Source organism: Anabrus simplex, chromosome 7 (genome assembly GCF_040414725.1).
Source record: "Anabrus simplex isolate iqAnaSimp1 chromosome 7, ASM4041472v1, whole genome shotgun sequence".
Taxonomy (NCBI): Eukaryota; Metazoa; Arthropoda; class Insecta; order Orthoptera; family Tettigoniidae; genus Anabrus; species Anabrus simplex.
In genome coordinates, this window is record NC_090271.1 from 233,663,143 (window position 1) to 233,681,196 (window position 18,054).

An 18,054-nucleotide genomic window follows, 5' to 3' on the forward strand; every position below is an offset into this window, starting at 1 on the left:
CGGCGTTGCCTGGGCAAATTTATTAAATGCAATTAACTGCGTCTCCCGCCCCTTGCCTGTAACAGTTATATGTTTGTTATATGTCAAACTTAAATACTGAGGTTTTGTATGTGCAGTAGTTTACCCATGTTGCTGTAAAAACATAAATAACAACCCCTGTACCTTAGATATTTTCTTTTGAATTGCAGCTTAGCTTATTCATTCTTTTATTTTGAACTTAAGTACCGAGTTTCATCAATATGTATGCCACGGTTTCCCCGTGCTACTGTTGAGCAGAGCCGTTCGATATGGCAACCCTGTTATCATAAGAGCAACCCTAGTGATAATATACTTACTCTCTTGGCTAACTTCGCCTTCATAAATGGTTTGAACAGCATCAAGATCTTGTCCACGAACGGGGGTGCGTAGATAATGTGAACAGCCTTTTGTCTGATCGGGAAAGCTTTCTGTAAGGAAAAAGAAAGAAGTTATAAGAAAATTCAAATGTCGTAAATATGTTTTTTAGTGAACTGTGTGACGTGATGTTACGTAGCAACCGTGCAGGCTGTGGTGTTATGATGCAGATCCACGGTCTGAGTGGCTCAGACGGTTGAGGCCCTGCCCTTCTGACCCCAGCTTGGCAGGTTCGATCCTGGCTCAGTCGGGTGCTATTTAAAAGTGTTCAAATACGCCAGCCTCGTGTCGGTAGGTTTACTGGCACGCAAAGGAACTTCTGAGCGATCTCGGCGTCTCCGAAAACCGTAAAAGTAGTTAGTGATACGTAAAAAAACCGTATCATTATTATTCCACGGTCTCTGCAACTCTCTTTATACAAATCTATGGCCTGTGCACCTCTTAAGGTACTGTTGCTCGTCAACATCACGTTACACATTTTTCATATAGTACTGGTGGTGGTGGTGATTATTGTTTTAAGCGGAAGTACAATTAGGCAACCATCCTCTATATAACACTAATCAGAGAGAAAAATGGGAGGGATCCGACACTTTGGGAAATGAAGGTATCAGCCAAAGAAAGTCAAGGGCCACGTAGGGCGTGAAAATGAAAGACTCCCTAGGCCTCGAGTGCTCTAATACCGTCGGGGTCTGGAAAAAAACAAGAATTGACCAAGGGGGCCCGATAGGACAGATGAAAGTGAGGAGCCTGGCACAAAGTAAGTTGAAGCAGTGCCAGGACTCAGCTAAGGGCCGCATGGTCGCCATCCCACGCTTCAAAGTTCCGAGACCCTGGCTTCCCTTTTAGTCACCTCTTACGACAGGCAGGGGATACCGTGGGTGTTATTCTACTGCCCTCACCCACAGGGGGATATGTAACACTGTTTCGTTACACAAATTTTCGGATGACCCCTAACTTTAACCCTTTAATTGGCAGTCACCTAAATTCTCAAAGAAACCTTTTCAAAGGATATTTCTTACACCAAATGGACTCTCTGAATGCTCTGATGTGTTGACAAACATTTATTTGCATTACCAGAAATTAGGGGATGTTGATTGAGAGCAACACTGCCAAAAAGTAGCAATCAGTAATTTTGATCAAATTCGTATTGATTCAGAGCAACACTGCTTATTAAAGAACAAAAACATATTTATGTCAACATACACGAGAGAAAATATTATTGATTAAACTGTGCAACATGCATCGCTATTACTACATAATATTGAACATAAAGGTAACTATGAATCGGTGTATATGTTGGATTCTCTGAAATTGATATTAGCATTGCACTTATTATCACTGGTCGCAAAACACAAACAGGAAGTATCTTGAGCAAAAATGTGTTATCTAGGAGAGAGTGACAATTGAAATGTGTTGACGGTAATCATAGCTAGTACGCATACTGGTTTAAATTTCAGATACAGAAGACTGATACACAAACTGTACAAAAACGAATGAGTCGTTAAAAACTGAAATATTTATGTGCAAGACGCTCACATATGTATATGTCGCTAGCGTTGTTTTAACTTGTATATCGAAAAAAAAAAAGAATTGAGGAGTGTAAAGAGACCACGCAAATGGAGTGGAAGATAAAATGGCTTGGTTCACTGTTATTGAAGAGAATGAAGATGATGGTTACTGATGTAAGAAGAAGTATAAATGGGCAATAATTCCCTCTAAACACTGATCAGAACAAATATGGAAGATTCCTGACCTTTCGAAACATCGAACTATTTATTTGTACTTCCTACAATTATAAGCTGCCTAAATCTGACGAGTATACCATAACACTTGAGTACTGAGCGCATGTTTAACCATGAAGAGATTTCTGGAGTTAATTTTGCTCGTATGCAGTACTATAGACGTGACTTCTAACTATTTGTGCGGAGTCTTTAATGGCCAAGAAGGCTAAAAGATTCTTCCGAATGCCCACAGTTTTGAAAATATCGACTGAGAATTTTGATATAGTTCCGATGAAAAATCCTACAACTCTTTCACAAGATATGTTGTATGATTCTTTGAAGTAGCTACTTGTAGGTTCGTAGATGACTCCCTTTTCCGAGTCTTTCTCTACTGGCTGACTTTAGTCGACCTCACATCTAATAGCGGGGTCCAGAATATATGCAAAATCCTTTCCTCTGTCAATTGCAATTATATCTAGTCACCGGTTGCTTCCACCGTCCGCATCACATGGCACTTCTTCATGTATCTTCTCGTAACCTTTCTAGGAGAATGATGCTGCGGTTCTAGATCAACTTCTGTTGTGTCAACATCCCTAGGCAAGAGAGAAAGGTTCACAGAGGGCGTGAAAATGAACGATCAGTGTCAGAGTAAGAGAAGGGCTATACATAACGGATGGGTTAAGTGGTGGTAGTTACAACTGGGTAACCATCCTCCCATAAAGGGAAAAAAATGAAGAGGCAAGGTGTTGGCAAAAAATGAAACGGCGCATGGGTGTTAGTGCCGGGAGTATCCGAGGACAAGTTCGGCTCGCCAGGTGCGGGTCTTTTGATATGACGTCCGTAGGCGTCGTGATGAGGATGAAATGATGATGAAGACGACACATACACCCAATTCCCGTGCCAGCGAAATTAACCAATGATGGTTGAAATTCCCGACCCTGCCAGGAATCAAACCCGGGACCCCTGCGACCAAAGGTGTTGGCAAAAGGAAGGAAAGGGCCACGAAGGCCGCGAGAAAGTCTTGCTAGGCGTCGCAAACCTGCATTTTAGTTCTTCTTCTCATTACGGTAATGTAGTTGACACTTTATCAGAGAAACGCCATGAAGATAATATTCCAATTAAGGAAAGAATCCAGTAAATCCAGACTAATTAGAGAGTCTGAAGTCCAGTCATACACTGCGGAGCGCGTTAGGCAAGTTTATCTTAGGGAAACATCAGGACAGTACGTTACCAATTACGTCTTCATCGCGAACAGACTGACAGTCCGTCGGGGACAGTCATGAGCGCCATGCTCTTAGCAGATCTACCGAACCTGAGTTTGACTTCCTTGACTTATTTACTTTAATTCCAGGTGGAACTCAGGGCCTCGACGAAATTTCTCCACCTTGTTCTATATGCCGCCAATGCTTTCACCTCCCTCCTTCTCTCCAGCAATCTCCCTGTTTATGGTTCTCTTCCAGGTAATCCTCGGTCTGCTTTGCCTGCGTCTACCTTTTGGATTCCCTGTCAATGCCTGCCTTGTGATACTTTCTTGTGGTCTTCTCAGAGTGTGTCCAATCCATCTCCATTTTCTTCTCATTAACTGTTCCTGTATGGAACTTTGAATTGTGGCCTCCCAAAGGTCTTTGTTTGAGATGGTCTTTGGCCACCATATTCTCATAACGTACCTCGAACCTGAGCTTGATGGAGTTTAATTCTGGTACAGAACGACGCTTAGCCTGGGAACGCGAGAGACATGCTCTAAATTCGTAAGTACTAACGTGAGGTCCCTGGGACCGTTCAGCCCCGAATGTTCCGCCCTTCACATGCATCTTCCTCTAGCTTTCTAACTTCCAGTATTTTCCGTGTTCCCGTTCTAATCAAAGCTGCCAGTGTCTTCTGGAAGTCACTCTTGAAACAGTCCAGTCCCTGGGGCCTCACATACGTAGTGCGATTCTTTATATTCCTCATTTCCGAAATGGCCGCTTCCATAGTGTAATATTTAGCACTATTACCTGCCGTCCTCAGAAGCCCGGGTTTAGTTCCCAGCACTGCCATAACTTTCAAAATGGCAGGAGGGTTGGCATATGGTCAGAATGGCACATGCAGCTCACCTCTGTTGGGAGTGTGCCAGAAAGGGGCTGCGCAACCTCGGTAGAGAACATGAGTTTACTTTTATTTGTAAAGCACAGATATTCGCATTGAATTGATGTATGGATGATAATCCTGTATTGTCAGGAACGAGACTGATGTTTTCTGAACGAAGAAATTCTTATGTTACAGACATTTCAAAAGAGGAGTTTGATTTATACGGTGAAAGGAAGTGTTGTACAATTTTTTTCTGTTGTGTGTGATAATTACTCTAAATAGTTGTTAATTTGCTCCGTTGTTTGAATATTAAGTTTACGATGCATTAATGCAAATGCGTGTTACAGACTGTAAATTCTCAGATACTTTCGAAGTCTCTTGTTTTGTACCAAATAAACTGCAACCTTACAAGTAATATTACTTTTGGTGATTTAATATTGCTAATTACTGCTTGTGTTTTATGTATTTTAATTCGGTAATATGTTTTATTAGAATACATAGTTAATACATTAAAATTTATACTTTGGCATTTTCTAACCCGTATTTATTATAGTGGTCCGTAGGATCTCCGGTCAGTAATTACGCATTAAATATTAACGTCTGTAGTTAAAGGTAAACAATTGTGCGGAGTCTGGTTATACACTCTCTTCGAACATCGTATGTTCACGCTTTTTTCGGCTGGGTGGCGCTCATCTCTGCTGTTACCCAGTCGGCCCAAGGAAAATCAAACGGGCAGACGCCTAGTTGGCTGTCGCCTCCCCTCTCCACTATGTACTCGTGCCTAATCAAGGGCGTGGACACGTCTTATTCTCCAACCTCCATCCGTGATGAAATTAGCCGCAACGGAACCTTTGTTGAAGCGGTTCTTCGTCTCCAGGATGGCCTCTCAGGACAACCTTCTCCAGACGTCGTCGCCTTCTTCCGCTTTCCAGGCCCGCTCGGCATCATTGAAAATGGTATACGACTCTATGATGCTGACTACGCTGCAGTCCCTACTCCGGAGCATCTACTACAGCAAATGATTTCCCTTCCTGACTTCCCCATCTCTCTTACCATCCCTCCCATCGTTCCTCACTCCACCCCCACGTTTACTACTACTACCACCACCACCATCACCACTGCTGTACATTCTGCTCCGTCTACTTCCACCTGCACTGTTACGTCCAGTCACCCCTCTTCTATCATGTCTGCACCAGTTATCTCCCTACCTGCTCATTCACAGCCGCCCCCTGCTCACTTCACAGATGCCACCGCTGCAGCTCCGCCACTCTCCCCCAACACTGAAGACTCCTCCGTACCAGCTCACAACTGGCCTTCGTCACCGAGCTGTGTCATCCGTGGCCTGGACCCTGCCTTCACCGAGCAAGACATCCTGGCTGAACTGACCTCCGCCGGCGCTCCTGCCCGTCGAGCGCTCCGCATCTTTAACTCCAGTGGCCCGACCTTCATGGTTCGTCTCCAAGTCTCCTCTGCAGCCGACGTCGACCATCTCATCACCACCGGCGTCCGATTTCGCGGGCGAACATATCGAGTAGAGCCTTCTCACTCCCCAGCCCGCCCCGCTCGTTCCCCTCCTCTTAACTCTTCTCATAGTCCGCCGTCCGCCCCGCCGCCCACGCCCCCACCGCAAGCGGTCCCCTTCCCAGCCCCACAACCTAACTTCTTCCTACCACCACTCCCGACCCGAGATCTCCTCCGTCTTCTTGCCACTTCCCTTACCAACATTACCGCCTCCGTTTCCTACCTTCTCTCACAATGCTACACTCCACTTTCCACCCAATTTCTACCCACACCGTATATGTAATACGATTATGTACATATCTGTAAATAAATGTCACTCTCTGTAATGCGCGCCCGAGATACATCAGTTTTCAATAAAGTCACTTGTCCCCTCTTCCCCTGCAGTTCGTAGGGGTTTGCCTGCGCAGGGTGCTTTGCGGGCTTCGCCCTGGGTTCCGGCTAGTTGTGACGGTGCCCTTACGCCACATTCATTCACTCTTTTCCCCCTCTGGTGTGTACAACACACCCCCCCTACATTTTTCTTTTCTGTAAATTCTTCCCTTTACACGGCCGAAGAGCTCCTTAGTTGAGCTGATGGCCCGCCCCTCCTCGTCTGAGGAGAGGGAGTGAAATAACTTGTTTTCGTTCGTTCGTCTGGTTATATAAAGAAGGACGTTTGCAATCCGACATACTCTGAACATGTCATTCAAAACGATGATTGTCACATTGCAGATAACGTCATGCTTCAGCTAGACTTACGGAAACGAGAAAAGAACATGGACTAAGACTTGTTGCTTTACGAAAACAACATCGATTGGGTTATTAGCTGAATAACATAGCAAATGATCCAGCAAGTATGCTATACAGAGACAGAAAGAGATTCACAACCTGTTCAACGATTAGCTTCAAGCCAGAGCCGAAGAACAATTCATAATTTAACAATGATACTTTCACGGCCCATACTTGTAGACATGATATGGACTTCTGGGTTTATGCCGTGTCGAGAAAACAAGGGAAACTCTTAACGTTTCGCAGACTTCTACAAGTCTACAAGACTTCTACGAGGAAGTCTGCCTCGTGAATAGGCGAGGTTTCCTTCTGAAGACTGTGAAATGTAAAGAGTTTCACTTTGTTTTCTTGACACGGTATAAACCCAAAATCGCATATCATGTCAACAATTCGTAATTTGTTACGGTGGAGCTTTCCACTATAACTCCGGTAATGAGTCAGATGTTGGACCAATGGAAGTCTGCAGGTTCTGTAAAGTTCTGAAATGTGAGGGGTGAACCAAGAGGACTACATTGAGGACTACATTGTTCCCGGTTACATCCTATGCAAAGTGTCTAAATGTGATTTGTGCGTCGTATACAGGGCGCCAGGGAATGTTCTCCGCAGCACCTACGGGCTGCTAAGTAAGGTGGCATCAGCAGTTAAGTTGACAGCACGGCTGCTGCCGCTTGTATCAAAACAAAACAAAACAAAAACAAAAACAAAAACGAAACGAAACGAAACGAAACGAAACGAAACGAAACGAAACGAAACGAAACGAAACGAAACAAAACAAAACAAAACAAAACAAAACAAAACAAAACAAAACAAAACAAAACAAAACAAAACAAAACAAAACAAAACAGTATATTGTCGAAGACTTTCACTAAAATTTCTTGCGTAATGGACTGCACATAATCAATGATATTCACTTTATGTTCATCAATCCGTTTTCGTCTGTTAAAAGCGTAGGCTCGCCTGTTCCAGGTACATAGTGAATTGAGCGTTTAACACGAAATTTACTTATAGAATCCCGAACGGTATCCCGCTTTGGACACTTTGAATTAGGAAACCGCGCCTGAAATTTTAGTTTTACATTTTCTGTAAACCGAACGCCTTCGCGAAAAAAGTATTCCACCAAAAAAGCTCTCTCTTCAGTAGTAAACATTACTGCTTGTATCCTGTTGCATTATTCCAATGTTATATTTGAACTCTCGCTAAATGCAATACACACTGACGAATTCGACAGCCCACAGCTCACACGTGTGACCTTCCATGAACTGCTATCCTGTTGACCTTGGCCCGTCGGCGAGTGAGCGTGACGGATATGACACCGTGCTGCAACTAAACTGCTGATGCTCCCTTATGCAGCAGCGTGTAAGCACTGCGGAGAACATTTCCTGGCGCCCGTTAGTTAACGGAATGTTGTTTTGTTTCTTGACTTGAGTGGCTAAAAGTCATGGGAAAACACTGAATGTGGTGTTAATTAAGTGTTGCTTCTCCGCGAGCCCTCAAAACAGCAGCAATATAACGAGGAATTGACTATATAAATTGTTCGAATCGTTCTGGAAGGATCTGGATGCACGCATCTTGCACTGCTACCAATAATTGGTCTTGTTGGTATAACAGCATCCGATAAATGCTCAACTGGATTAAGATCGGGGGGTCTGGAGGTCTATTCCACGGTCGTAACTTCACTGGAGTCCTCCTCCAACCACCTGTGTGCCACCACAGAGCGGTGACATTGCGCATTGTTCTGTTAAAGCATGGCATCACCATCAGGGTACTGTAGGGCCAGAAAGGGGTGCAGATGGTCTGAGAGAATGTCCACATAACGTGCACTTGTCAGCGCTCCCTGCAGCCGGATAATGGGACCTAATTGCGTCCATTAGAACGCCGCCCAGAGCAGAACTGAGCAACCTTCCGCCTCGACACTACATTGTTGACACACAGGACCCATAGCTTCATGGGGCATACGCCACACTCTCACGCGCCCATCAGCTCGATACAGCTGGAACCGGGATTCATCGGACCATACCACACGCCACCACTGTCCCATGGTCAATTGCCGATGTTCGCGGGCCCTTTCACATCGTTGAGCTTTGTGTCTAGGTGTCAGCAGGGGGCACGAGTTGGTCGTCGGCTGGTGAAGCCTATGTGGTGCAGGTGCCTCCTTACAGTCCTGGTAGATTTGGGTTCCTGACTCCCAACATTCAACTTGGCGGTGATCTGATTCACAGTAGCCCGTCGAGCGCCCAGTGTGTTTTTGCGGAGGTGACGTGATGTCCGTTCGTTAAACACCTGTAGTCTTCCCGTACGGTGGTTTATGCGGGTGGTAATATTCTCTCTGCGATATTGAAGATCTAGTCTCGACACTGTTGATCTCAGAAACCCGAATTCGCGCGTAATATCGGCAATTCTATGACCCTTGCGCCGATGATCATCACACGTTCAAAGTCAGTTAACTCGCGACGTGTTGCGATCTTCATGCTCAGCTACGTGGCAGTTAGCCGCAACGCTCAGGGGTCATACACGGCACATGTTCTAATGGGACACCCCTTCCCGTGACTTTTGGTCACTCAGTGTAAAAGAAGCGTGTTAATAGTAGCATTTGCCAGTGATGTCAATTTCACACTGCCACGACTTTCTTATTGCTCGGAAAAAAGGGAACGGAGCTTTCAAGTAACCATTAACCGATTGCTGCCAGTTATGTGAACAAGTCACTGAAACGGAAGTTGAGTGCAGCAATCATTTTGTCAACATTCACAAGTGGTGTGTTCAACAAGAGTGAAATAGTCCGGTACGGAGTGGCCACCTGCGAGGCAGACGATGGAAATAGGGCACTACTATTGGTGAAACTCATTCTATGATTGAATAACTTTAGTGACTACTAGCTGATGTACCCGTGCTTCGCTACGGGATTCTCAGAAAGACTGACTTGGTGGTTTTCCTAACTGAATTCACCATAGGTCATTACAAAAACGTCAGTAGGAATGTAGCGATTGAAAGCAATGTTATCATATAAAATACTCGATCAAATGAAAAACCGCACACTTTCTCACTTTCAACGAACAGTACTACGGTGCCGATCCAAGAGTCCAAAGTTCCAGAGCTAGAAAAACCAGGTCGTAGACTGCCGTGAACACTCCTCTGTCATTATTCCGTTAAATATGCACACTACTCATTCCAATCAGTGGCTCAGAGTAGGGATTGTATAGCTCGAATACTATGATGAACCAGTGTGTTACGTACCAGTAGTATCAGAAAATGTATGAACCAGAGGAATGGGATGCTAAAGAAGAAAGTTATCTTACACCCCAGCTACTTCCTACCAATATACAGGCAGGCTGTTACAGTCGGTACGACCAGGCGAGTTGGCCGTGTGGTTAGGGGCGCGCAGCTGTGAGGTTGCATCCGGGAGATAGTGGATTCGAACCCCACTGCCGGCAACCCAGAAGATGGTATTCGGGAGATAGTGGGTTCGAGCCCCACTGTCGGCAGCCCTGACGATGGTTTTCCGTGGTTTCCCATTTTCACACCAGGCAAATGCCGGGACTGTACCTTAATTAAAGCCACGGCCGCTTCCATCCACTTCTTAGACCTTTCCTATCCCATCGTCGCCATAAACATATCTGTGTCGGTGCGACGTTAAGCAAAAAAAAAATATGGTATTCCGTGGTTTCCCATTTTCACACCAGTCACACCAGGCTGTACCTTAAAGCCAAGGCCGCTTCCTTCACACCACTATTCATTTCCTATCCCATCGTCGCCATAAGTCCTACCTGTGTCGGTGCGACGTCAAGCAAATTTAAAAAAACCTCGGTACGCTGCAGTAATCCTATCTATCGGGGATGAGAGGAAACAGAAGACAAAAAGCACATCACAACAAGCAATGGTCAATGTAATGTTATTGTTGATAAAGTTTATGAGCTTTTTATATTGCAGGCCTTCGCATTAGTTTTCTTTCGACTCTGTGATATTAGGGTGTCTTACAAAATTATTTATATCGTAGACTGTAGTTCCTTATTCTCAGACATTACATACCGATTTTCACTAAATACTGTTTCCCCATTTTCTCGTGACTCGGCCCTGATATGGACTTAGTAACAAAAATCCAAATTCATGAATATCTCCGATTATATGCGGTACGGTAACAATGTATAAGACGTAAGTGATCGGAAATTTAATAACTCCTTACATAACGACTACTAACTTACGACATAACTAAAGTTATGTTAGTTATGTAGTATTTATCGATACGACCACTAATAACATAAATAACTTATTTGAGAAATACATTTCAGACCTTCCCCTAAACTACCATTTCACTCAGCGTGAATAAAATAATTTTAGCCTAGATTGCAGTGGTTCATCACCCGACATTACATACCGATTTTCATTAAATTCTCTTCAACCGTTTTCTATTGATGCGTGTACAATCAGACAGACAGACAGACAGACAGACAGACAGACAGACAGACAGACAGACAGACAGACAGACAGACAGACAGACAGACAGACAGACAGACAGACAGACAGACAGACAGACAGACAGACAGACAGACAGACAGAAATTACGGAAAAGTAAAAATTGCATTTTCTTGTTACTGTGGACATGACCGATACAGAAATACCATTCTTTTCAAATTCTGAGCAATGTACAGACAAAACTTTTATTTTATATATATAGATTACATTTCAGGCCTTCCCCTAAACTACCATTTCACTCAGTGTGAATAACATTATTGATAGCCTAGATTATAGCGACCTATTCCCCGACTTTGCATACTAATTTTCGTGAAGATACGACCACTAATAAAATAAATATTTGACAATTAAATTTTAGGCCTTCCCTAAACTACCATTTCACTCAGCGTGATTAAAATAATTTATAGCCTAGATTGTAGCGGTTCATCACCCGACTTTACATTCCGATTTTCATTAAATTCTCTTCAGCCATTCTCTCGTGATGCGTGTACATACATACATACATACATACATACATACAGACAGACAGACAGACAGACAGAAATTACGGAAAAGTAAAAATTGCATTTTCTCGTTACTGTGGACATGACCGATATAGAAATACCATTCTTTTCAAATTCTGAGCAATGTACAGACAAAACTCTTATTTTATATATATAGATGCCTATACAAATTTAGTAAGCTGCCGAAATGAAACAGTGACTTATATATATCCATGCGACGAACACACTTTTCGACTTGCCACCATGCCTGTGTTGAAGATTACTGACTGTGGAGCAAATTGCTTGATTATCCCAGGAATGTTGGGCTTGCCTGGTGCAGGTCTTTGTGTTTGAATCCCATGGGTGACCTGCGTGTCTGGATGTGAGATGATTATGATAAAGAGGTAGGGAGAGGATGTAACCCGGTATTGGCACGTCGCCTACTTCTGTCAAATAACACCAAAGGGTCTGCTCAAATCATGACGTCTCCATCCGACGGATGAATCACCATCAATAGCGCCCTATGCCCTCAGTCCACATGAAGACTACGGAGAGTTTTGGAATTGAATCTAGGATATGGAACGCAATCTAGTGATTAGAAATTGCATACCACCACCTCTCCTATCCTGCCGGCGAAAATTCTGATGGTGAAATGTTTTGCGACCAACGGGACTCGAACCGGCTAATCACGGTGTCAGACCATTATCGACTTGACGCCTTGACGATTATGGCCAGCAGCTAGTTGCTGAGGTGGCCGTTTAGAAAAGGTGAAAGCTTTCAAGCGAGATACTGTAGTTTGTTTCACGGAAAAAAGCGAGGGTCACTTCTCTTCCCACCTGATAATGAAAGTCACTAATGACGAGAAAAAAAACTTTGAACTATGATTCACGAAAAATTTACCATCTTTGCTTTACAAAGCATAGAATGGGAACCTTCAACAACACTTTGATCCTTACCTGGCCAACGAACATAAACTTCTTCACCATAGGAATGGTGTGTAAGGTGAGATGCGTTAAAGTAAATCCTGTTAAATCAAACACGAGGATGTTGTTGAGACAAGTATCTTCGAGAAGACGAATATCTCCAACCATAAAACCTAACTTCATTGCCTGTGTCGCATTGTACCGTGCTGGGTTACTGTCCATTAGGCGAAATAACAGTATTCTGCTTCCATCTGGAGTGTGCCTTGGTAGTGGAAGAAAGAATCTGAAAAGACAAACATTAGTTACAAATATTTTGCCAAAACTGCTACCTGTATTCACTAAAATAGTATAGAAATATTTTTCCAGTGCCTAGACTGGAATATTCTGCAGCCACGCATACACACATGCATACCTCTTGCAATCAATCAATCAATCAATCAATCAATCAATCAATCAATCAATCAATCAATCAATCAATCAATCAATCAATCAATCAATCAATCAATGATCTGAATTTAGAACTGCCACCCAGTTGGCAGATACCCTATCAGTTATTTACGTAGTCCTTGTTTTAGTCCTTTTTAAAAAGATTTTAAAGAACTTTGATAATATATCGAACATTTTTCCATGATACATTATTCCAATCCCTTATTCCTCGCCTTAAAAATGAATATTTGTCCAATTTGTCCTCTTGAATACAAACTTTATTTTCCTACTTTTAAAATCTCCACTACTCGTCTACTAATGACATTTTATACCATATATCCACTGACAGTAGCTTTTCTCCTTACTCCTAAGTCTTCCCAGCCCAAAGCTTACAACATTTTCGTACCGAGCTCGATAGCGGCAGTCGCTTAAGTGCGGCCAGTATCCAGTATTCGGGAGATAGTAGGTTCGAACCCCACTGTCATCAGCCCTGAAAATGGTTTTCCGTGGTTTCCCATTTTCACACCAGGCAAATGCTGGGGCTGTACCTTAATTAAGGCCACGGCCGCTTCCTTCCCACTCCTAGCCCTTTCCTGTCCCATCGTCGCCGTATGACCTATCTGTGTCGGTGCGACGTAAAACAACTAGCAAAAAAAATTTTTCGTAACACTAATCTTTTGTTGGAAATCACCAAGGGAAAATCTCTCATATCGAGTAATCATGGTGCTCCATACACTGGAACCTTGCCCTAATAGGAGCCCTACAAGTGGCTTATTCACCAAGCGAGCTGGTGGTGTGGTTAGGGCCGCGCAGCTCTGAGCTTGCTCCCGGGAGGTAGTGGGTTCGAACCCCAATGTCGGAAGCCCTGAAGATGGTTTTCCGTGGTTTCCCATTTTCACACCAGGCAAATGCTTGGGCTGTAGTGGCAGCCCACGTCTTGATCCCAGCACACGCCACTGCTAACTCATGCTTCAAACAACCGTGTGGCGCAGCGAACAGCTAGCAACTGGACTTGAGAGGAAGGAAAGAACAGAATATTGGCGCGCTTATGTATTCTGACCGCTCCATACTGGCTGAGGGTGAAGTTTTGAAAATTCTTTACATTTCCTGTCATTTTATGGAATCCGACCCTCAACTAAGGAATGATGTCCCCACTGAACCTTCCCCACACTCCTGAAACCTCTACGGATAGCAATATAGCAAGTAGAAAGTGCCAATACTCACACTGTGTGGATGATTTTTTCTACGTCTTGAGTCAAAGGATCCCTGTTAGCGAAGAACTCCGGTACCTGGCCTCGGACTGTGTAGTACAGGTCAGTGACGCGTTTTACTTTCTCGACGCTGTTCTTGCAGTAGAACAACATATTCCTAAGGCGTCTCTCATCTAGAAACAAGTCAACAAGACCCTGTGAGAAGTTGCTTCAAGACCGCGTGTTTATTGCAATGTGGTTTCTATAGAAGCTACCGTTTTCACTGTTGCAAAGTTGGACTTTTTTAGTCTAGCAAAACATGATAAGTTTCCAAATTAATATTGGGCCAGTGATTAGTTTAACTTTTTTACTCTCATGTTGCATCCAACGATTTTCTAGATACTTCGGTACTGGCTGAAATAGGCTACAGATTGTTCAATTTTTAGAAATCTTTTCGAAGTTAACTGAACAATCATGGAATGAATACTTGACAGTTTTTTTCCTCTTGGCTCTTTTTCAGGAATTAAAAACAGTGCAATATATTTCTACAGTAAAGGTCATATTAAACTATATTGGCTAATTATTCTTAAATACATTTTAATTTGATCAGCCTGTCAGGACTATTTAGTTGCATGTTAAGTATGCATCCAGAAAGATGCTGCCCTCACAACAATCAAGATCTTGAGACATCCTCATCTCTCGTTGATTGTTATGTTTCACCTTCATTGTCTGTAGGCTATTACTGTCTGGATAATCCACCCATTATGCGAGGTCAGAAGGGCACAATACTTGTGGTCACTTTAGGCAGATTAAATTTTATTCAATATATTTCCATACATTAATTCACCGCAAACTCACCTTCACAATTCTCATAAAATCAGACTCATTACCTTTCCCTGCATTATCTAATCCAGGGCCTCTCAAACGCCCAAAATCTCACGCGTGCAAACAGCGGTGCAGAGTTCCTGTGCACAGTGCATCGGTCCCGCTCGGCTTGGCTCGGACCAACGCTTCGTCTCTGGGCTACTCGGCTAAGCTCGGCTTAACTTGGCTCAACTCAGCTCGGATTTGGAGTGCTACGGAGCAAGGGAGGAAGAGGGAAACAGGGGGAGCGAGCGAGACAGGCGTGGGGAAAGAGAGAGACAGCGCTATTGCTCGAAATCGAGGAGTGGGGGTCTGCACTCTGGTCAACCAAGCGAAGTCGTCTTTTGCACCGTGCACAGTGCATGCACCAGGCGCATTCACCCTGAGAGACCCTGATCTAAAATATCGTTACCTGTCAGGGTATCGGAGCCATGTTGGAGCAGTCAGCTTCACAAGGCACTGTCACATCATACCATCTTGTGTTGATCAAAAAATCTGCAGCGTCAGACTAAACAGGGAGATAGCAAGACGTAAGCTACCGCGTGGCTGGTACAGCGGAAGATTACTGAATGTCTACAATTGAATTGTGAGGATATTGTGTCGAAGGTTGTTTCATGAAAGCCAGGGGCGTACCGTTAGGGTCTGCAGGGTCTGCATTGCGGGCGGGTCCGGTTCCTGACGGGGCCCCACTCACTCCTCGCAAAGAAAACAAAAATATACATCTCCAGCCTAATGTCAATCTGCATGGAACTGGTCAGGGCGGTTTTGGAGATTCAGTCGAAATAGTTTGTTTTACAATGAATTCGTACGTAGGTTGCATCTAGCAGCAGTTATTATAATTGTATACAGCTGTACATAATATTTACTTTTGCCATCTCTCGCAACAGTATTGTTTGGTTACAATGTAGTAAATCAAATAAAGTAAGTAGATAGATAACAAATATTTTGCTATGATGTGGATTGTTAGTTTCTGCACTGTTTATTTTCGGGAGGGCCCCGAAGCCCGCTCCCCACGTGGCATTCGACTCAATCTACATTGTCCCCGACATGCTATTATTTCTAAGATGAAAAGAGATATCACGGAAGAGTGGGAATGGTACTACAGGAGTACCTGCCTGTTTGCACGTCAAACGCGTTACCAGGCAAGATTTGTGTTGGTATGGTGGTGTTAAGGCGTGGTATTGAGGGTCAGGAGAAAATCACATAGGTAGAAAGAGCGTACATGTAAAACCTGACAAATTGCGATAGCACATGGAAGGATGTGGTTTCAGGATAGGTCCAGGTGTTTGTGTTAGTAGAAAATAGGTGTCATGCACCAGCCATGATCCATATTCTCGCCCCCCCAGTTGTCAAGGGATCAGTCTTTTTGGGCACTGCCGTGACTAGCGCGAACCTTGCCGGTTGGGGAGCCATGCTTCAAGTACCACTAGGACCCACCGCACAGTGCTATATCCTTGGAGTCCCTCGTATCCAGTCTCCGATCCTGGAGAATGAGGCCAAACCAGCCGGGGTGGGAGCCTTCTGGATAGGGTGGGTCATGACGCCGGGCCTCCTTCCTCTCTGTCCGCGCCATGGCCCAGTACACAGGGCAACTGCGATGAGAGGCCGGGTGCCCCCCACCGCGCAGTTGGCGCACACCGGCGCCTCTTTATGTGTTGCGCAGGCCGTGAAGTGGTGATCACCCCCACAACGGTTGCACCTCACCAAGAGCCACACACCGAGTTCGATAGCTGCAGTCGCTTAAGTGCGGCCAGTATCCAGTATTCGGGAGATAGTGGGTTCCAACCCCGCTGTCGGCAACCATGAGGATGGTTTTCCGTGGTTTCCCGTTTTCATACTAGGCAAATGCTGGTTTCTTCGTTCCTTGCTCGAACCATGGAACCTGGATACTCACGACGAAGGATCGTCTCATGCGACGCGGTGCGATACGCAATAGTCAAATACGGTACTCCCGAAATTTTATCTAGGCCGTCTAGTGTTCTCAGCGCTTACTCTCTGTTCTGCACATGACGAATTATACCGTCTCACATTAAACTTTATAATGCAGACTAGGCACAATGCCTCCTGAAGATGCTACCGGCACTTGCCGATAATTGGTATTAATTCACTGACACTTCTAATGATATGAGATTCATCGTAAAGATAAATTGTACTAACACTTATTATCACGAATATAACTGATTGTCTCTGCGTTGACAACAACCGGCTTAAATGCGGAGCAGAACGACTGGCAGCTCTGTCCAAGTTCTCTGACCGTCTGATTGATAGTAGTTGTGTGTTCGTTCATGTCAATCTTATTTATAGATAATGGGCCCTCCTATTCGGTTCATCAGAGATCAATCCTGAGAGAGAGGGTGGTTTCCATAAATCGGTACTTGTAAGCCGACTTGGATACTCTTAATTATACCACTGAACGATCTGTTAACAAACACTCTCAAGTCACAATATCATCCAAATTCGATCGTAGATTAAGAATATATTAATGGATTTCTGTCGACCACGTTTTGCACGCGGAAGAGTGTCCCTCTTGGCGTGGTATCGTTTTGACCAATAGCAATCCACCTGGGGTCAATTCCTGGAATTTGATGCCTTAATTCATCAAACATATAATTAATTATCCTGGGCATGATATATAAAAATTCCCCCATTTGAAATTCGGTGGTTTGAATATTTTAATTATTATTTAGAAGATAGCCGGATTTCAAGTTTTGCTGGGTCATGCTGGTGCACCTGCGGCTGCTCTACATTTTTATCACTGGCCAAAACTGAAGCGGGTATTTTAAATGTTCTTCTCACCAACTTGACGACAAATGTGCCCGTAGGCTCTGGAAAAATTGTTTCGACACTTCCTAGAATCTGTGTCGTATTGCGAGCTGCCTCGTTCAAAATATACATTCCCCTCTACCTGGTAGCAATTAGCTTCTTTGTGATGAATCTTCACCTTTCCATTTTCGTGACTAATGGAGCGGACATCTCGTATGCATTTCGTCCGAGTAAGCCTCTTAAGCTGCCAGGCCTTGTGAAATTGGATATTTCCTAGCTATTGTTCCTACATAATCTTGCTAGCACCAGTTTGTCGCGAGTTGACTTGCCGATGTCGAAATATTTCGTCAGCCCTAGTGATTTCCAATGTGTATTTCATTATTTCAATATCCATCAATTTACTTCGCTGTATCAGATTATGATGATATGACCGATCCCACACGGGTACAATATAAGTGATGTGAATACA

The 18,054-nt window shown here is 44.0% G+C and overlaps 1 protein-coding gene across 1 annotated transcript in view; it reads right to left on the reverse strand.

Annotated features, from left to right (window-relative positions):
- LOC136877067 (alpha-tocopherol transfer protein-like) overlaps window positions 1-18,054 on the reverse strand; it is a 77,645-nt gene that overhangs the window by 27,599 nt on the left and 31,992 nt on the right. Inside the window, exons 3-5 of the mRNA XM_067150884.2 lie at window positions 13,993-14,152; window positions 12,376-12,625; window positions 336-446 (exon numbers count right to left, since the gene is read on the reverse strand). Coding sequence (XP_067006985.2) covers window positions 336-446; window positions 12,376-12,625; window positions 13,993-14,152 — 521 coding nt within the window. The remainder of the gene's footprint in view (window positions 1-335; window positions 447-12,375; window positions 12,626-13,992; window positions 14,153-18,054) is intronic.